The following is a 22,261-nucleotide window of genomic DNA, read 5'->3' as shown; positions in this document are numbered from 1 at the left end:
CGACAGACACCAGTTCAACAAACGTCAGTTCAGCAGACACCAATTAAACAGACACCAGTTCGACAAACGTCAGTTCAACAGACACCACATCGACAGACACCAGTTCAACAGACACCAGTTCAACAAACGTCAGTTCAGCAGACACCAGTTCAACAGATGTCGTTTCTAATTTGTTCTGTATTTGAATTGCAAACTCAATAGAATTACACGAGCAACAGATACAACACATTATTTATTAACAACAAAAACGGGAGATAACTCTTTCACATCTTAGACTGTCCAAAACTAAATGAGCAAATTTCATTCAGCGACAAGTACCCGTTTATTTTTAGCCATCAGTCGATACATCGGATCTTCAACGTCATCAATCCGTCAGCAAATGTTACATCTTGCTCTGTTGATGTCGTATCCTGATAGGATGACGTCATATCCTTTGTGCTGACGTCACACGTGAGTGGCGGTGGTTGCCGTTAGCTCGTACGTGCCGTATGTTTTACCATTGGAATGATTCTCTTTCTCTTTACAAGAAACACAACGCCACACGTCCTCCAAACCTGTAGGTAGATAAGTACATTATTAACTGCACTAACAAGTTATTATCCTAATAGGGACCGTTATACATATCCCCGTACAATCATGCAGCCGCAAAGACACTGCTTCATTTTTGTGGCTTGACTATACCGGACGCAAGAAATCTACAAAGTCGTTTCAAATATTGAATATCAAAACATGCAATATCGGATGTGTGGCTTCAAAATAATAATCTGGACGCTTTAAAACAGCCGATTGGGTTACGTAATTCGACAGGTGCATCAGAATCCAGTGACGTTTTTATCGTTTTTGATGAATCAGAAATTAATAGCTATCGTAGGATATATTGAATTTCCAAATCGATCTGGAATCCTAAGTCATAAGGCTGTACGACTCTTTAGTGTTTATACACGGCTGTTCGTGTACTTTGATGCGTTCGAATTATTCCTAAAGGAGGCGTCTTTCGGAGGCATGCTCACACAAACTATGTTTTCATTAACGTTCCACAGGCAACTAAATCTGTCTCGTTTTAAAATTTACTCATTGCAGTGTATAATTCTTGCCTGTTGTCTCATTCAAAGTAATGAAACTTATCGAGCTTGGGACAGTCTCACTGATGGTTCTGTGTGTAAGTCACACCTGGAATGGAACAAAATTGATCAGGAGTTACTCCCAACAAACTGACCTGAGGAAACGTTAGCTTCAGAATCAGTGACCTGAATTAGTTTAATATGTTTTCGCGCTTAGAGCTGACTTCATGGTCGTTATTAGACTAAACTCTCCCGTGGTTAAGGCATGCGACAAAATGTTAACCTACCACGTTTAAAATTAGCGTTGAAGCCAGCGTAGATTAGTGGGTTAAGGGCGCTGTTTGAGTACGCCATACAGTACCCAGAGAACTGAAGGTCTTGGAACCAGTCCCCGAGCTGTAACACACAAACATGAATGCATCTGTAACTTTTAAGGCGACAAAACCGCTAATTATACCTATTTTTTCATCACTTCTTGCATGTTATACTTCTTTGCTTTCTTAAGAAAATTACAGACTGAACCCGTTAGCCATAAATTTAAGTAAGACTGCAACTTAAAGCTGTTTTGACACGGTCTTCTCGCTCCCTGTAGCAGTTAGAAATTGTTTCGCCAAACAAAGCACCCGTGTAGGCATAAGATGACTGTTTTCTCATCGTAAGAATCAAACTATTGTCCGATAAATTGTTGTGTATCGACGATATATTATAAACGATATTATACATACAGTCGAACTTCGTCATCTCGAACTCGTATAGCGCGAAAACCTCGTTTAATTCGAAGTATTTCGTCTGTTTCAGTAAGACTTTCCACCAGACATTCGATTTCACTCAATCAAATACACGGATAACTCGAAGGTTTCTAACGGTCCAGCTGACATCGAAATAATGAAGTTCGACAATATATATATATGTCTACAACGTGTTCTGAAGATTAACAAAACAGATGATTTTATAAAGTAAACATTTGTGAACAAGAAGGCCTTTGTCCTCAGTTTATAAAAAAACTGTTGTTATCAAAAAAATAAAATTGCGCTAAAAACGGGCACTAGCTACCACCATGTTTACTCTCAAATGATGATGCTGCCCTCTTCGGCCTTGAACTTACCCTATTTTCCTTGTCGGGGCGGAGTTCACTGTATAGTAAAATCACCTGACACGGAAGCCAACAGACAGCGAATACGACCAGTATAACAACCAGCATAACGATAACCTACAAAAAAGTCCGACATTGTCTTATAAATTGAACAGGTCGCCAATAACCCACAAAACAAGCAGAATGTTAATAATCAAAACAAACACCCATCACCAATAACCCATAAAACAAACGCATCGTAAATAATGAAAAACACACGCCCATCGCCAATAACCCATAAAACAAACGCGTCCTAAATAATGAAAAACACACGCCCATCGCCAATAACCCATAAAACAAACGCGTCCTAAATAATGAAAAACACACGCCCATCGCCAATAACCCATAAAACAAACGCGTCCTAAATAATGAAAAACACACGCCCATCGCCAATAACCCATAAAACAAACGCGTCCTAAATAATGAAAAACACACGCCCATCACCAATAACCCATAAAACAAACGCATCGTAAATAATGAAAAACACACGCCCATCACCAATAACCCATAAAACAAACGTATCGTCATTAACATTTGATGCAAGAATTGAAAAAGACTGCCTCGTACATCATTGATGTTATACTGAGTGAAAAATTAGTACTTCTATGTATTAACGGAATTTAATTGTGAGTATGTTTTAAGAGTACTGTTGTGAGTACGGAGTAATATTGGATACACTTCTAAAATTATTTTTATCAGAAATATGTTAATGAGCGCACATTAGAGACCAGATGATATCTCCAAGTAATGAATATTCATTTAAAAGCCATTAATCACATCAAGTCAATTTCCCAGCAGTGTACGTCAGATCCATGTGGTGAGTTAAGTCCTAGAATAATTAATGGTCGATGTCTTAGGTAATTGGTAATCGATACCTTTATCTCTATCCTGTGTCAACTGATACAAGTATAAATAATGAATATCTTCTAAATGAAACAAACTGCCGACCCATTACCAAGAAGATTTAAATACAGTTGGACATGTACATCAGCAGTACGCTTGGCCTTAATGCTCCAGCTCTGTGTAGTTATCACCTAGATCGTCTTATCAGTACTGAGACGCCAAGGGACACTTCAACTACTGTCTCTCACAACCTCTGCCTTTCTCACAAACCACCATGTTTCCACTCTACATTTTGTGTTGCCAGGTACATTTTGAGTCTCAACGTATATATTTTGAATCTCCACGTACATTTTGATTCTTCAACAACATTTTGAGTATCAAGATAAATTTTGGTGTACATGTGCAATCTAAATCTGCCAACCTCATCGAAGGTAGACACTTCAAAATGCTTGATTATCGTTTAAGATAAATAGGATATGTGATGTGTACACGTGGACAGAAGAAAACGTTCAACATAAAATCAGCGAAGTCCACAACATGGTAAACTCTAAAAAAAAAAAAAAAGTCAATACCAAATTAGCTTACATGATTTAAGAACCCAAGTGGGTTTATTTCTCATAGCCTATAAAAACTTTCAAACTTTACACGTTATGGGCGAGTTTCCAAATTATTTCGTATCTATGAAACTGTCTTTTGTAATTTGAAATGTATGGGGACTGATGTATACAGTTAAGAGTTTTAAAAAATTGTTGCACTCCCTGGTGGGAGGAGTCAGTTCCTTAATACAAGTGTATCGGTCTTTCAACTTACCTTGCGCTTAGTTCTAGCCTGGGCTTCAACTCGCTTATCAACTATTTCCCCTGGGATCGTACTTATCCACAATTTCATGATTATTATGGAATACGCAAATGTCATGACAACCATGGGAACAAAATATAGAACCACAGAAACGATGACGTAGTACGCTGTTCTGGACGTCTGTTTTGTCACCGTCACATTGTTGATGATCGTGGTCGATGTTGGAAAATCGTCATCGCACCATTTCTCCAAGTGATCCGACCAATGGCGGACGTTCAACTTCCGGTAGAGAAGGATAGGGATGGTGACAGCTAGTGCACAAAGCCAGATGACTATGAGAGATGTCCGAGCTCTCTTTTCCGTCATGTGAGCGCGCAAAGCGAACACAATTCCAAAGAACCGGTCATAAGCTATGAGAGTGAGGGATAGCACACTAGCCACCAGTGACAACACTGAAAGTATAAAGTAATGTATTTTGTCAATAATTTGTCAACAATAAATTGTGGCACACAAACCTGACAGCAAAAACATTATTTCCTCACACAAGTTATTGAACTAAAAGCTGAAACAAAACAAACAGTAGAAGACTGGACTAAAAACGCATAATGATATATGTTATCAAATTATTACATAAGCAGCTTACAATAGGCAGGACTTGATTAATAATGCTTTTCAACACCTACACTCGGAATAAATCAATTATGACTATACGCTTTATCAAGTGAATGTCGTCATACCTACTAAATAAAATTAGTTATTAAAGATCTTAGTGTCGTCATTTCATAGTTGTGACGTAATAACAACAAAATCCTTCGTGTGTTGTAGATAATTCACGAAACAATTTGAATCGGACAGGGGGCCACGGTGGCCAAGTGGTTAAGGCTTTTGACCGTCTTTAACACTCGCCCTCCACCTCTGGTTAGCGTGTTAGAGTCGCACGTGGGACAGTCGCTAGGTACTGACCGGAGGTCGGTGTTTTTTCTCCGGCTTTCCTCCACCACCAAAACCTGGCACATCATTAAATGACACTGACTGTTAATGGGACGTAAAGCAATAGTAACAGAATCTAAACACAGAAATCAACAACGATATTGTTTTCCCAAAATATATTCTTTTTCATAATCAATTATCACTGGTAAGTTTTAAATACAATTTTCATTAAATATGAATTTTAAAACGCACATACTTCAGTTCTTCGTTGACATTAAAAAATAACTTAATTCCAAGCAGATAAGTGTGTTTCTTCTATTTGAATAGGACATTTTAGGGAACAGAATAGAAAATAACAAGATTGTTTTTTATGAGACAGATTCGAGATTTGTCTGAAGCCATTTTGCACAAAAGACAAACAAATGAATACCGCTTTTTAATACAAATTTAAAATTCGATACAGTAGAGCCAAACAATGAATTAAACTGTATCATACAGCTGTTTTTTTTCCTTCTAGGACTCGTCAAGGATGCCAAGGGCGTTAACTCTCATATTCTATTTGATTCGCTTCAGGAGTATACAATAAAAATACCACCGCAATCTCAAATCTAAAAGTTACGACATTAGAAAGTTTGGATACGAACCTAGCTAAGCAATAATCTGAGACTAAGGAAGGAGTCTTAATGATCACACGAGAATATTAAGTCCTGATTACATAAGATGAGTGTTTGTAGATAAATATTGGAAGCCTTATCTGCAGACGGTTCCTTTTTTTAATTTTGAAAATAGGTGTTGTATGTGATATCGGAATCAATATTTTGTTTCCAATTTGAAATTGAAGTGGGTTTTTTTTTTCAGGTTGATGGGCCTGATAGATTTTAAGTGTGTTCTCGTTTTGTCCACTTTCAGGCGTAATCTTCCGATTTATCCAATTTTTAGCGTTAAGATAGATGGTACCCAAGACCGACAGGACCATAGATGCATAAAACAAAATAACAAGCAAGTACCAACATGTCAACATAATCCTAATTCAAACTTCAAATTCAATAAAACTTTGGCAAAATATGAACAAACAAATCACCTGGAGACTCCTTTAAAAGTACAAGAATAAGATAAAGTGTTCCGGTAGAGTAAGCGTCTCATTCTCTTCGACGACACCCGCCATGTAAATCTTGGTTGATCCAAGTAAATAATGTCACGTTCTCAAATAATAACAATGTATAAAACAATGGAACTAACAGGCAAACTAACGAGCATCGAACAAAAATTTCATCGACCAGCATCTTTTGAAAAACTGTGCTACGAATTTGTCCGTCAGTTGATGACTTCTTGCACGAAAACCATCATAATGGGAACGAACAGGTCCTTGAATGTTGAATCAAATGTGACATGTAAACACCATAGGTTGGGGATGCAGGAATGTTGCTATCCAGAAATAGAAAAATTTAATAGGGAAATTAAAATCATCGCTTTTAGCAATCAGCTTGCTGGGGACAATCACAAACTGAAAGTAGGACGATCACATACTGAAAATGGGACAATCACATACTGAAAATGGGACAATCACATACTGAAAATGGGACAATCACATACTGAGAGTAGAACAATCAACTACTGAAATGGGACAATCACATACTGAATGTAGGACAATCACATACTGAGAGTAGAACAATCAACTACTAAAAATGGGACAATAACATACTGAGAGTAGAACAATCACATACTGAAAATGGGACAATCACATACTGAAAATTGGACAATCACGTACAGAAAATAGGACAATCACATACTGAAAGGTGCTCAAACGACCCCCTTCGCTGTTTCCTTGAAATTGGAAAAGAACGAGCCGATTGCCTTGGAGCAACAGAATCGCATCCAAGGAGAAACATCTGCTCTGTACATTGGTATGATAGTTAGGATATATTCTGAAGTATGAAAGCGCTGATGAAAACATTATCTACTTCGGTATTGGCAAACTGGACTCACTAGTAATATATATAGAAAGGATAAGATAATCTCACTAGGAAGAGATTTTAAGTCGTACAGGATTTGGCATCATTCTCGTTTATCTGGAAAATCACTACAATACTTAATGTAGCTGTGAACGTTATGGATTATATCGCGGAAGAGTAATGGTGAGTAAACAGTCACCATCCGTAGCGTTTACATTTTTTTGTAATTTCGTTTTTCAACTACCGACGTGTTCTCGAGATACACAGAGAATACTCTAAAGAAAACACCCTGTCTTAAAATATAAGCTGTATTTTTGCGAGGGTGACGAAAGACAAAAGGGGCAACCAAGTTATTGCAAAACAAACTATTGAAACTTAAACAGCTTTGTTTTTTTGTTTACCTGACATTGACGTTACGCTGAATTTTGCCTGACGACGGACGACAAAATAATTCCTCCCTGCCGTAACATAGTTCCAAACTTCATCGGACATGACAGCGATTTTATGAATTTTCATAAATCGACTTGATCATTACAACATGTAAAATCGTTTATTTCAACAATTATCTATATTTCTACACGTAACATGTACGAAAATTTAGAGTGCAATTCTGTCGAATTACCGCACGTGCTAAAATACAGCTGTTTTCCGCCATTGCCGAATACAGCAAACATATTATGTGGCAGACGTATTCCGATTATGGAGTCACCAGTCGCAGGATACATATTGTGACATAGTGATTTGGCTACAATATTGGCACATTTCTTCTCCGAAAGCGTGAATGTAAACACTGATCGATGACTTACAAAAGTTAAAATTTAAAAAATACAGTCTACAATTGTTTTGCACGACGCCAAACTTTGACCCCAACCGCGAGGTCACCTCATCATAGGTAATCTGTGAGCCGTTTACAGCGGCGTATTGTTAAGGAACGACAACTCTGGTAGAAAATTGATACTTTGTAGAGATTTTACGTCGTGACGTTGTACATCCTATTTGGTATACTAGAAACACTGTAAAAATATGTTACTATTTTAAAGACGTGTTATGCTGGCTTTTGTTTGCTATTTGAGTGTCTGCCGCGGCGTCTTACGTTTCAAGTTCTATATAAATCTTTATGCGTTTATCTATATATCGAAGTTCGACAGATTTAGTTTTATGGTCCTCTGTTACAGTATGTACATATGATTGTTAAATCTCGGTTGTACACTGAATTCCAACGCAGACCTTGCTGACAAAACAATAAGCTACACACACCAGCAGATGAAGTAAAAGCGATTTTTTAATTAAAGAGAAAGAATTCGGGTATAGACGCGATGATTGGTAACAGTCAAGACCTTTATAGGTATTCTGTAGCGGAGGAGAATATAGCTTTTCATTCTTTTTCCGTCCCCAATCCAGTGCCCGACCGGTCAAGACCTACTCTCCGCCCGTCCAGAGAACACGACAGATAACTCTACAAACCCAGACCCCTTTATATGGATTAAGAACTATCCCCGGACTTTACAAGTTAATCATTGTCTCTCCCTTTCTCTCCCTCTCATGCCGTATACCTGGTGCCAATATTGTAGAATCCTAGTTTGTTTATAGTATTTATACATTGGATGAAATCTTAGCCTATCATAACAATTTCTTCTTATTTGTAACCCACCTGACCGCAACCCCTCATAACACTTCTAAACCTGCACGTGCATACAAATCACATAAAATTATAAAAAGTCAGAATAGTGATCAGAATCAGACCGAAGTGGAATGGAGAGCAATAGACATTTGCAAAGTGACAAAGTAACTTTGTCAGCACGATTAGAAAGGTTTCCAGACGTTACAACAACGAAAAAATGTTAGTTAAAATTGCACCTGTGCTAATCGAACCACTAACTACTAGCCATAGTCCGGCAGATGGGACTCTAAATGGTGGTCCTTGTAAGGTCCTCCCGCGGTTATCGATATGAAGAGTAGGCAATTAACGCAGCCCAGAAATCCAAATAATTCATAACGTTATTCGGCCATAATAACACGATTATAACCTATCAGACTTCTAAATTCCCCAATCTAAAGGTTAGGACCCGGCATTAGGGTAGCCTGGATGTTTGGATAGTATACCATGGTTAGGACCCCCTCTACCACCGGAACACGGAACACCAGGGTGTCGTCTTCAAATTAGAGGCTATTCCATTCTCAGACGGACGACTCCACTCCGACTTCAGTCGATTGGACAAAACGCGCAACGGAAGAGTCATTTTTAACAAAATTTGTACATTATCCATTGAAGTGTCTCTTAGAGTCAAAGTCGGAAAAATGACAGATACAATTACCCCGTATCAAACGAAAGTTCCCATATCACATGAGGGTTCCTGAATCAGACAAGTGGTCCCTTATCGGACGATAATTCCTGTATCAGACAAGAGTTCTCGTATTAGACAAGAGTTCTCGTATCATACGAGAGTTCCTGTATCAGACAAGAGTTCTCCTATCTGACAAGAGTTCTGGTATCATACGAGAATTCCCGTATCAAACGAAAGTTTCCGTATCAGACGAGAATTCCTGTATCAGCCAAGAGTTCTCGTATCATACGAGAGTTCCTGTATCAGACAAGAGTTCTCGTTTCAGCCAATAGTTCTCGTATCATACGAGAGTTCCCGTATCAGACAAGAGTTCCCGTATCTAACAAGAGTTCCCGTATCAAACAAGAGTTCTCGTATCATACGAGAGTTCCCGGATCAGCCAAGAGTTCTCGTATCGTACGAGAGTTCTCGTATCAGACGAGAAATTCTGTATCAGCCAAGAGTTCTCGTATCGTACGGGAGTTCCCGTATCAAACAAGAGTTCCTTGCAGTATCATTTCTGTTCCCTTTTTCGTGAAAGCGTTAAAGTGATTAAACATTAGTCTTCAGATGGATGGGTTACTCACAAGGCGTACTTAGTGCCATCACCGTGACTTACCTTAAGATACTCAGTCCTTACACAACCTGCATCAAGCTGAACTTGTAATCAGAACAGCCACAATTACAAATTCCAATAACTCAAGATTTCAGCAACGTTGATGTCAATAAAACGGTCATAAATCTGAAGGGACAATATTATTGGAATAAGCTGTATTGACTGCATTTTTCAGTGATTGAATTTGTCCAGCGCTTTGTAATGACTGCACTTTTCAGTGACTGAATTTGTCCAGCGCTTTGTAATGACTGCACTTTTCAGTGACTGAATTTGTCCAGCGCTTTGTAGTGACTGCACTTTTCAGTGACTGCACTTTTCTGTGACTGAGGTATTTTTGCATATTTAGATATCTAGCCATTTTTGAGTCATTCATCACAGTTCGAGAAGAGGGTATAAATCCTTGATGAGCCAGTCACTATGCTGTCTCTACAATGAATTTTCATTACTGGAATTTCAATAAAACACGGACACTTCAGTCACCGGAATAACAAGGCAGGAATATATCAACAACCGGAAGTTAAACATCGCAAGGATATGTCAGTCATCGAAAGTCAAACAATGCAGGAATATTTCAGCCTCTGCTATTTAAAAACGAAACAAAAACAAACAAAAACAAAACAAAACAAAAAACACAGGAAAGGATTGAGTCACTGGAAATCAAACAATGCCGATCTAGTTCAGCCAACACCGGACAAGTACAATCACAGGATATCATCCCTGTGGTGTTTGTATTATTGCCGAGCAATGTGTTTTTAAGATTATATCATAATCGATACCAAATATCGCTTTACCATCAATGTAACGTTTGAGTTCAATTGTCAATGATTACTTTTAAACATGCATAAATACACACGGTTAGTAAAACATCAAAAATACCAACAAAACACCTTCATAAATTCTTTTATTCGTGGAATTTAAACATGTAGAAATCTGAAGAAATAAACAAGTATTACAGCCCTGTCTTATAAAATTAACTTTAGTTCAACATGTCTGTCTCAAGGTAGCGCAGCTTACAATATTTAAGCAAACCAGACCGTACTCTCTGCTCCTTAAAAGATTTTTAAAGACGAGTTTAACAATAAATAAAACAATTTCAGCAATAACTGTTTTCCAACAAGTTTTGTTGGCATTTCCCGAATAAGCTTCTTAAGCAGTCTAACGGTACTGGTAATAACAGAGACAAAACAGGCATGAAAGGATTGATTTTAAAATCAATCACACAAAATTAAACAAGAGAAATAGACATTACTCCTTTGTTGTTCGGAAAATTCCATCCGTATATTATGTAACAGGCCTGGTCGAACTTTCTTTGTTACAAAGTAACCATTCTGCATATTGCTCCTAATGTTTAGAAGGTGCATCGCGATTCCCAATAAATTTTGAAAAGAAAAATGCCAACTGCAGCATAATTTTATCACTATATAGTACAACAAACAAAAAGCTGTGAAAGTTTAAATGTGGGCACAAATCAAAGAACTAATTAAAGAGTAAGTTACGAAGACTTACTGACGCCTATAACTCATAAACATCTATTACTGATCTACTCGCTGCGGCATTGATACTCGGGGGAGTTCTGCGTGGTGCCAAGTCAAGCTAGGAGCACTCGCGCATGTAATATCGACAGACAAGATATCACAAAAGTGATACGTAATGCCATCCATCACCAAACAGATGTTTTTTTTGTAGTTGCAGGATAGGAAATACATCGGTAATAACTGAAAGATATATAGTATTGCAGTTTATGGAAGGAGAAAACTTTTTCAATTTTTTTTTTTTTTACTTTGTGATATATCAATAATATGTGTTCACGAGTAACCAGTAGTTTATTGACCTTCTTGAACACTTATTTCAAATTACTGTCTTTCCTGTATCTGAATTATCAATTTTATTTCGATATTTATTAGCGACTTAGTCTGAAGAGTATTGCACTACTAAAGAAACAAGTTAAAATTTTGCTATTGCGAACGTCTCATTTCTCCATAGTAACATTCCTGGATTAATTGTTGCAGACGACACCAATATCAATGGAATGTCTACCCTTGTTATAACAGCCGGAATATATGTCGGCTGCGAACAACCACAAAGCATAAGGATGCAGTTTGATTTTAAAAAAAATATACGAAATTGTGTGACCGTCGTGAAGATCTCTTGAGAAAATGTTTCATATCCGTGTGTGATATTAAGGTTTTTTCTGACCTGGTACGTTTCTGAGAAATTATTATTTAGAACCGATGAATATCTACGTGTCAATATTATCTTGTTTGTTGTTTGGAAATATGATATTTTCCACCGTAAAATAAACAAAGCAGAAGGTGAAAATACTGGTCTGGCTTTCCATCCCGTATCTACTGTATAGGACATCTTAAATTTATAAAAAAAATTCTTTTGACAGATTTTCGTATGAGTCTGTGTTATATACATGTTTTATACACATCCTGTTACGTTCCTATGCCATCCGGATATTCACAGCCGATTTCCAAAATCCAGCTTGATCACTTCTTTGGATCGGGAACCCCTTCACAAATGTAGGACTGATAACGTTATGTAATAGTTTTTGAAATGTTCATTTTGTAAACGCGAACACATGATGGCGGGCAGAAATGACAGCAAAAGTAGTGATACAGTCAGTAAAGTCCCGTTACTCAGCACCGGATTTCGTTATTGGTGTGCCAAATGTTATTTGATAATTCTAAGTCAATTCAGAATTATGAAATAAGTTATATTAATCGCCAGCCGACTCAAAACTTTAAAGAGCCAGACCCACTCCTCGACCGATATTATTTAATATTAAAAAAAAATAGTGATTTTCTATTTTTCTCGGGTAGCAAAAGTTCTGACTAACCCTGTAATACCGCAATTTTAAAGTAAATCACTACCAATCTAACGTAATAAATAGTTTTAAAAAAAGAATTCGAAACGACTCGGTGCTAATTCATAGTTATGCGGGAAGTCCTGCCCTCTGACGCATGAGCAAAGAACTGTAAATAAATCTGGCGTCTTCCAACATGTCAGAAAGCGTGCGAGGGAAGCGGGGAAGAAAACGTGTTTTGACGGACTCTGAGGCGAAAAGAAGGAAGATGGCTGATTCATACTCTGTATCTCTCTGTTTGGCTCTCTCGTGTAGTATCACTCTAAAATCATATTCATAAATACTCTTATCATCGATATTCGCTTTAGATAGATCCATTTTGCGATGTTCTATATGTTCGTTACCGTATCGTAGCCCCCATTTGAGGGCCTCTTTGCAATTAATCGTAGTTTTTCTCGTAATCTGCACGTTTTTGTGTCATATCTAAGCATTGAAAGATGTGATCACGGCGTACGTTAGATAATTTCCATACCGCGTCTGAACGTATCACGTGACGTTTCTTCATCAATATTCATATCTTGGTGTTGATTAACGAGACTAATTCCGGCACCGATACTCCGGTACCCTTTCAATTTCAAGCGCGAAACTTTATACAAGTCTTTATTTATATATTATCTATTAGTATACAACAACATTTCCAGTCAATAAAATATGCAAAAAAATATCTATAACGGAGTGGGTCTTGCTCTTTAAGCCATTGTCGTTTACAGGCGACGGTGTTTTGTGCGCATGCGTTATCACATATGACGCAAAAAGCGTACATAGCCAGAATGTTGAACAACAGATAAGGATTTTCTGTTCATGATTATTATTTAACCTCTTTATGTGCATATTTTCGCGAAAACTAATTGTCATTGACATCGACCTAATAGCAGATTTTCCTCTGTGATAGGCCATCAGAACCTGCCAGTCACTGTAATACGTATACAAACCATGATTACATAAACTTTCCAACCAGAATAACTAGTTCTCGGCATTGTTTACTGCTGTCGCTTTAAAACTATAAAAAGTGGCAGCCTTATCTATTAGTAATCCATGTGAAAACTCTCGCATACTTTTTCCTTTACGAGAAGCTATCAGGTCTTAATTCTTATTACTGCAAATCACTTATTTTTCGCGAGGGATTATATTTCGCGTTTTTTCGCGAAATCATGTATTTCGCGAATATAAAAATGTCTAACTTACCTTTCACGAGATTAAATACTCGCTAATATAAGGTGATTTACATTATACGGGATAACTGTGTAAATATCAAAGCTCACGGAAATCGTTACTTACTTCAGAACTGTACATTTGAATCCCTAATATCGATAATACTGTGTTATCTAGCTGAACACGTTCTATGTATATGTTAAATCCAAGTTGTTACATTTTTAATCCGTGTATATGAGCGAGAACGGTCCTTAGCTAGTCACTTCACGACATGAATTGTCAAAAACATCTGTAATAGGAAATGTTTCAGTTAAATATTGTCTAGATGGTTTAACATACACACCAAACACAGTACTGTTTACCACACAACGGACAAACATCAAGAAGCGTGGGTGAGAGAAGACATAGGGTATTTGGGTCAGTTCTATGTGTTTAATTGTATTCTGGTGAATAAATATTTGAATGATATCTTCAGGACATTTTTATAACCATTTTTACTACAAAAGTAATACTATTTAGTCAGAATTACTTAAATCACATACAAAACAATGAGAGCATGGCTCGCTTGGTTCTTGGAGGTTACTGAGTGGCGGAATCGCTTAACCAAGTCGTCAACAAAGGTCAGAAAAGTGCGGGTCAAACTCAAGTCTCGCAACACACGGGTTCGACAGATACAGGTTGTTGAAAATTATGGGTAAGTTTATGGTCGCCATAGTGATCGCACTGAGAAATATTACATTTCTTTGAGTGATATGGAGCTGGACGTTTATTTTTGTGGTCATTGGTTTGCCTGTTGGTTCCGTTGTTTTATACCTTGTTCTCATTTGAGAACGTGAAATTACTTACATGGATTGACCAAGATTTACATGGCGGGTGTCGTCGATGAAGCACAAGACGCTTACTCTTTAGAAACATCTGGTATTATTTTACTTGTACTTTCTTTTGTTCATATTTTGCCCTAGTTTTATGGAATTTGAGCTTGGATTATGATTATTTTGCAACGTTGGTATTTTCTACATTTTGTTTCTCATTATTACAATAGAATATCCGTTAACATCAATATATGTATTCACCTAAAATTCACTACAGAAATTCACGGAAAAAACTATTCATACTAAGAATTTATATTTCATAGACTAAGTTAATAAATCAGACACTGCTAGACAAAAACGCCACGATCTAAGTGTCAATATAGCGAAGACAATTATCTAATACAAATTTAGAATTAGATAAAGTAGAGCCAAATAAATAACCTTCTAGGACTCGTCAGTGATGCTACATCATACAGCTGTTTCGTCCTTCTAGGACTCGTCAGTGATGCTACATCATACAGCTGTTTCGTCCTTCTAGGACTCGTCAGTGATGCTGCATCATACAACTGTTTCGTCCTAGGACTCGTCGGTGATGCTACATCATACAGCTGTTTCGTCTTTCTAGGACTCGTCGGTGATACTGCATCATACAACTGTTTCGTCCTAGGACTCGTCGGTGATGCTACATCATACAGCCGTTTCGTCCTTCTAGGACTCGTCGGTGATGCTACATCATACGGCTGTTTCGTCATTCACAGACTCGTCAGTGATACTACATCATACAGCTGTTTCGTCCTTCTAGGACTCGTCGGTGATGCTACACCATATAGCTGTTTCGTCTTTCTAGGACTCACCTGTGATGCTACGTCATACATATGTTTCGTCCTTTAATAAATCTCGCTGATTGCTTATATTAATTTTAAAAGAACGCCAAAAACACGTGTCTATTCTGAACTGTGCCCCTAAGAATGAATTAAAACGTTGCATTAGGAACGTTATGGCAGGCCAATATTATAAACATTATGATAACACACGACAAGGCTTGTGCTATGATATCAATTGTATTGCTACTTTTTATCACCGAGCTACCCTAGGTTAGAAACCAAACCCATTTAGAAGACGGGTCTGGGTCATTTGATTGGTTTGTGACCGACTCCACCTGTGTCGGTACAGCTAAGGGAACACTTAGTGTTATCATCACTTAACTTATTCAAGGTTATATGTGTAAATCTGTCTTTTATCTATACTTTATCAATACTTTATCTATACTTTATCAATACTTTATCTATACTTTTATATCTACTTTATAGTTTATCTACATCCTTGTGTATACTTTATCTACACTTTATCTATACTTTATATTTATCTATACTGTATCTGCACTTTATCAATACTTTATATTTATCTATCTATGCTTTCAACAAGACTTTATCTATACTTTTATATCTACTTTATCTATAGTTTATCTACATCCTTGTGTATACTTTATCTACACCTTATACTTTATCTTTACTTTATCTATACTTTATATTTATCTATACTGTATCTGTATTTTTACTTTATCTATTACTCATAATTTGACTATATTTTATCTATACTTTATCTTTATTCTATCTATATTATCTATACTTTTTACTTCATCTTTTTTCCATACTTTGGTTTCCTTTCGTCGGTTTTGAGTTTGTAATAAGACAGTTGTCGACATTTCCATCTTAAATCCCCGAAAAATCGTCGGTCACTTGAATAGTGTATGTTCCTTGTTCATGTTCACTCTGACAGTTGTTTTAACTTAAAATAACTTTGATTACCAGACTCCTGCCGGTTAGCAGGCATTCTTTGACTGCATAGCTACTTCAGGTGCCCGTAACTCATTGAGTTATAATGACTGATTGAACGGGTATGTAACTATTACAAGACAGAAATGAGCGAAAACACTTCTTGTTGATTGGTAAAACTCCTCCCCACTCACGAAAAATTAGCCATAATTTATAAATGAAACTACAGAAATCTTACCGAAAACATCCATGTTCAGATTTGAAGAGGCGAACACTGTTATCATCTTCAGTGCACAACATGTCTATTGCAGTCATGTTTTAAAATACCCATTAATAAATAGATATTGGTCAAGTCCATCTTCCCTGTTCGGTTGTCTGTGTTAGCATTTTGTTTCAAAACTGACGCCATGATAAATTAATATCCCTCCCTCGCTTAAGTATGACTTTAAGATTTAAGCTTATCTTTATAATTGCTTCTGAAGAGTCCTAGAATAATGAAACAGCTGTTTGGTGAAGCTTAAATAAAGTGGTTCTGTTTCTAAAGCGGTTTGATCAGATGATGTTATTCACACGTGTGTGTCCTTCCCACAATCATCAGATATAAGTATACAGAGAGTTCTGTTGATGGGATTTGCAGAAAGCAAGGTATAAATTCTTCAGAATAGTGGCAGGGTTTCAAATAAACAGTCTTACTTAATATCCTTTTTCGAAATAACAAAGTTATTAAACAGATAAAATAAAGAGGATGTTACTATTTATTATCTGGCACATATCGTAATCACGAATTCGCATATAAATTCACTATTAAGTTTTGCGTCTTTCCGCACCCTTTTCAGAAAACTCAATGGTAAATAGATTTACGTGCCTGAACTTTATCTTCATTCTTCATAGCACAATTATTTCCTGGCTTATATAAAATGACTTTATCTATCAGAAAGTACGCCACCTTTTCTTTTATCTTTTCTTTCATTTTTCATGCAAGTGCTGTCATTAAGGAGTTACAGAATGACGAAACGGCTGTAATGAAAAAGTCGTATATTTATGTCAAATTCATAGTTGCCATTTTTAGGTATATTCATACATCATCGTTTGATAAATCTACTTTGATTTATTTTCAAATCTCTGATAGGTAGAAACAATAGTCTGTATTTTATTTTTTATAAAGATTGGTCAGATAAAAAAAAACGAAAATAAATTGTTCTCTATTGACCTTGACCTTGACCTTATTTGACGCCTGGTCATCACAAGCATTGTAGCAGAACTTCAATACATGGGAATGCTAATGATGAAGTATCTTTCAATTCGGTGCTGCTACAATTTATGTGAAATAAGCCACAAATTCATGGGTTACGATAAAACTCGGGGACAAAAAAAAATCAGCCGAGCTGACCATCAAACAGTTACCAATGGCTGTTGTCAAGACACGCCGAAGTTTTAATGAATATTGACAATCATAAAAAAATAGTGACGCTATTTTATGTACTTTCAAAATTACACCTACCAAAACCTACCAAAATTATTGAACGATTGGATAAATTATACTTCTATATCGAAAACATATCCATGTTGGCTTATTTCAATATCCTTATTTTGCCCTTTGAAATCCCATACTTTTGGTCCCTAGCATCACGAAAGATCCTAGAATCAAAACACAGCCAAAAACAATACTATATAGTTCTATTCTATCTTTATCAACTTTTTAGAGAATAATTCAGTGCTGTTTTCCATTACAGTAATTTTTTGTTTAAAAATACTTTAATAGTTCTCAAAAAGAAGGTTTAAACAATAACGATCCCTAATGTTGAGCAGGGAAGTCCACACCGCGCGCGTGATTTTAAAACGACTTTCGAAAAAAATTTAAAATTTTCAAATACACTTCAGACTATGTATTGTTGTATGTATCAGTACTGCAATATAAGACTATATTCAATAAGGAAGAAGTAATTACTTTCATATACATTTTGGCTACAATATCGACTATTGTATATGGCAGATTGTACTAATTTATGGGTCACCAATTATCAAAATTCACTCAATATATATATTTCAATTCGAAAATACGACAGCAATAGAAAATGTGTTAACCTTAATTGATAAATCGAAAACTGTTTTAAACACAAATAATTTTTAGGACTCATTAAAAGGAAAAGAATACATTGTCAGTTCGCATTGCCCTAGGAAATTATATCACCTTGTAATATCTGCCAGATTAATGGACACGTGACTTATTGCAAGTAATTAACATCATTAAAAACTATGCCGTCACATAAACATGAACTTCGTCACTACATGTCTAGGCTAGCTCACCAAATATCACGAATGCTAATAAACCTAATATCTTTGAAATCGAATATTTCGTCATTAGGCCTAAAAGCCGGATATCTCATTTTCAGCATACTATATTTTCAACATCGAAGAGCGCGGAAGCTTAATTCTACAGTGTCGAATTTTCTCAGTTAAAATTCGCCAGTTTAATATTCTGCATGTGAAAATTAGACAACGTTATACGGTATAGTAAGATATGGTGTATTTTCAATTTAGATAAATTTATTAATATTGTAAATCATTTTATTTATCAGTTTGTTTATTATTGTATTTCTTACCAACTTCTTGATATCGATGTTTTCATATGATTCAAATTGCGACGGTTTTGAAGAAAAATTGGTAAGCACAGAATATTTATTGATTTCACAAATCCCGTAAAGTTTAACGATCAAATTATATAAAGATGTTTGCAATTGCAAAAAAATAAAGAGTCTATCTTTATTTCAGATAAGTATGATCTTAAGTCATACTTTAATTTGATTGTCTTTCGATGATGACACGACGACAATGGAAATTGTAGCTTTTATTTGACAGAAATTCCCACCACACCATAAGGACAACGTTTTAAATCTCTAAACGGCAAATAGCACGTCACTCAAAGTGCAAAGTCCATTACAACCGAGCTTCAATTTTATAACCATTTTCACAATAATTAACATATCTCTATTTTCTTTTCCTATGAGAGAAGGTATGAAGATGGATGTTTACTGTAAGTCGCGATGCTTTCATAAAAAGCTGACTGTTTTTATAGTTGATTTTGTCATTCAGTCCCATCTTGTACTGGTTAACTTTCTTCGCTGGTGAAGTATTGGAGCAATCCACTTAAACGCAGCTCAGTGACCTCGCGTGCTTCAGTGTGTATCGATGGGAGATGTAAAACACCTGGAGGACTCAATAATCCTTTCCGACAATCAATGTTGTTGCGACTCTTGAGAAAATGAGAGTAATGTTCAACATGAGTACGAAATAGCATGGGTCCATACTACTTAACCAGGCTAGTTAAGTCACTTTATCAGGCATTCCAGTTGTCTACAAACGTTACATTTCTAAGCACGGTCAATACCCGTAACCAATTGTCGAGGTAAACGTTCCCAGGTTTTAGTATTACCGGTATAAACAAAATATCGTGTTTATTTGTTCATCCGTTCATCATTCATTCATTTTCTATCAACGCACAATTGAGTTCTCCGCGTTTTATACGCATGTGTCCCCTTGTCCCTTTCTCTGTTTCTCTATTCTTCCCTCACGGGGAATTTAACCCTTAACCCATGTCTTCCTTCACCGTCCTACAACTCTCTTACACTTTCTTGTATTAAATATCTCGACCTCTCCGTCTCTTTTCTTTCATTTTCCTTGTCCGCCCTTTTCACTCACGTCTCCCTTCCCGTCTTCCAGTTCTTCCTTCTCGTTTTCTAGTTGTAATTGTCTTTCATTCCTGAATCCCTATCTCTTTATGGATTTCTATATTGTATACCAACTCTTATTCACCCGTTCACTGTTTCCTGTACCCACCCATTCATCGGTTCTTGGACTGACCCTCCTCCATTCCTTGTCTTGAGACCTTGGATCTCCTCAACCCTAACTTGGTCTCTATGGTATGCCTCCTCTCCCTCAATCCACTTTCTCTCCGCCTTTGTGCTCCCTATCCTATATCGATATTTGTATTGTAAGTTCCCGCCCGCTGTTAACTGATAGCCGTCTAAGTCATTTCCCAAACGACACGAATAACCGGAAACAAGCGCCGCAAATTTCTACACGTATTTGTCCCGAACGTTCAGACACCTAATCAATGAAACCCCGACACGAAGCATCGTTTTATTGCAGCCGGAAATAGCTTCCCATTTAAAAATGCTACCCTGTAGAAATCTCTTTCCATACAGGTGTGTATTTAATCAGGGCGGGATAATGAATCATACCGTCAGTGCAATGTAAAGCTGTGTATGGATGTTATTGAATAACGATGTAAATACACAGGAAGCATCACGTGATGTGTATATAACCACGCATAATATCATAAGTATACATACATGTTAGATTTATCGCCCGCTTATACACATGTATGTGTACCATTGTATTATTACTATGACATAACCATACCTAAGTTAAATGTGTATTACCAGCTCATGAACTGCCAACGGCGAAGGAATATGACAAGTAATGTAAGCAAAATGAGGTTGTTTTCCTTTACAACAAGACGAAAAAATACAGGCATTGTATTGCTTTCGTTTGGCATTCATGGGCATATGAATGTCATCAGGATAAATTCAACATTAAGCTCTACCGCAATTTATTAAATTTGTCATTATCCTGTTGGCATTCATATGTCCATGAATGCCAACTAAAGCTAATTGATTGCTTAAATTTTAGATTTACTTTCAATTCGTCAGATTTACTCTCTGAATTTACTTTGAAATTTCGTTTAACACTATAAACATCTGTAGAAATAATAGATTTAATATGTTGTAATGAACAAGGTTATTTACGAAAATTAATAAAACCGCTGTCACATTCGTTGAAGTTTGTAAATATATTTCTGCGCGAGACAATTATCTGGCAAAATCTATCTTAACGCTGACGTCAGGTAAACACAGACTGAACAGCAAAACCGTTGAAGTATTTTGATGGTCCGATTTTCAATCAGTGTTGCAGGATAAATAGCTCGGGACAGGAAGACAAAAGACAGCTTTTATTTTAAGACACTGACCATGTATTCTAAATTTACTGCACGCGTATATAAATACATTTCAGATTTACTCGCGAAAAAAAAATCTCAAAAATATAATAAGTACAGAAGCGCTTCATCATTTGTTAATTTCCGTGAAGCATATATCGTTTCATCTTCAAACTTATAATAAAATTACAAAAAACAGGGAACGCCCGAAGGAATATTGTCAGAATGTAAACTTTGCGACCTTTGTTGATAAAACGATAAAGTAACATCATCATTGGATTGTAGCTTTGTGAAGATAAGTGGAGTTCCCATACACAGCCAACTCATTAAAGTACGTTTCCATATCAAATGATTTCATTTCATACTTATACTGTCTTCGTATCTCTACAAAATGAAATATTAGCTTAAACTAATTTTGGAGGAAATAGATTCATACTATTAGTGACGAAGAAAATCTTTAGACATGGAATAGTTACAAGGTTTGTATCTCCGTGTGTATTACACTGATGTTTACAATTTTACAGCATCGACGTATTTAGTACCTAACGTTCTAAACTTTAAGCTCAGTATGTTTTCAAATTCACACAATTTGATTGATTGATTGATTGATTGATTGATTGATTGATTGATTGATTGATTGATTGATTGATTGATTGATTGGCAAACATCTGGTTATAACAGGTGTTGTTATCTTTAATGAAAAAGACCGATCTCCAAAGCGATTCGGGGCACGGCCTCGTTTTCGGTGGTGGTATCGAACTAAATACTATCTTGTTGTTTCTTGTCGAGAGCATTACTGCATCAGAATGAACTAAGTTTGTTGAAATGTTCCGATCATCAGCTTCACGCTATGAATGGGTTGGCAGCTCCATGATATTCAACAATGGTGGAGTATTCCGGAAAAAAATTCATTTCGTCCGGAACGCATGCCAGTTATTATCTAGTGTCGTTCTTCTAACGGTGACAATGCAATCGTCATTATCATTGGGAAGATTTGGCGT

The 22,261-nt window shown here is 36.5% G+C and overlaps 1 protein-coding gene across 1 annotated transcript in view; it reads right to left on the bottom strand.

The window, feature by feature from the left end:
• Positions 1 to 444: 444 nt before the first annotated feature.
• The window catches only part of LOC132563379 (substance-P receptor-like), a 37,141-nt gene continuing 15,324 nt past the window's right edge, over positions 445 to 22,261 (bottom strand). The window contains exons 2-5 of the mRNA XM_060228143.1: positions 3,847 to 4,286; positions 2,167 to 2,271; positions 1,349 to 1,457; positions 445 to 554 (exon numbers count right to left, since the gene is read on the bottom strand). Coding sequence (XP_060084126.1) covers positions 445 to 554; positions 1,349 to 1,457; positions 2,167 to 2,271; positions 3,847 to 4,286 — 764 coding nt within the window. The remainder of the gene's footprint in view (positions 555 to 1,348; positions 1,458 to 2,166; positions 2,272 to 3,846; positions 4,287 to 22,261) is intronic.

Source organism: Ylistrum balloti, unplaced genomic scaffold, assembly GCF_031769215.1.
Source record: "Ylistrum balloti isolate Yb309-2 unplaced genomic scaffold, AGI_CSIRO_Ybal_v1 Utg371700, whole genome shotgun sequence".
Lineage (NCBI taxonomy): Eukaryota > Metazoa > Mollusca > Bivalvia > Pectinida > Pectinidae > Ylistrum > Ylistrum balloti.
The sequence above is the reverse complement of the archived record's forward strand: the minus strand, read 5'-3'. Positions and strand labels throughout refer to the sequence as shown.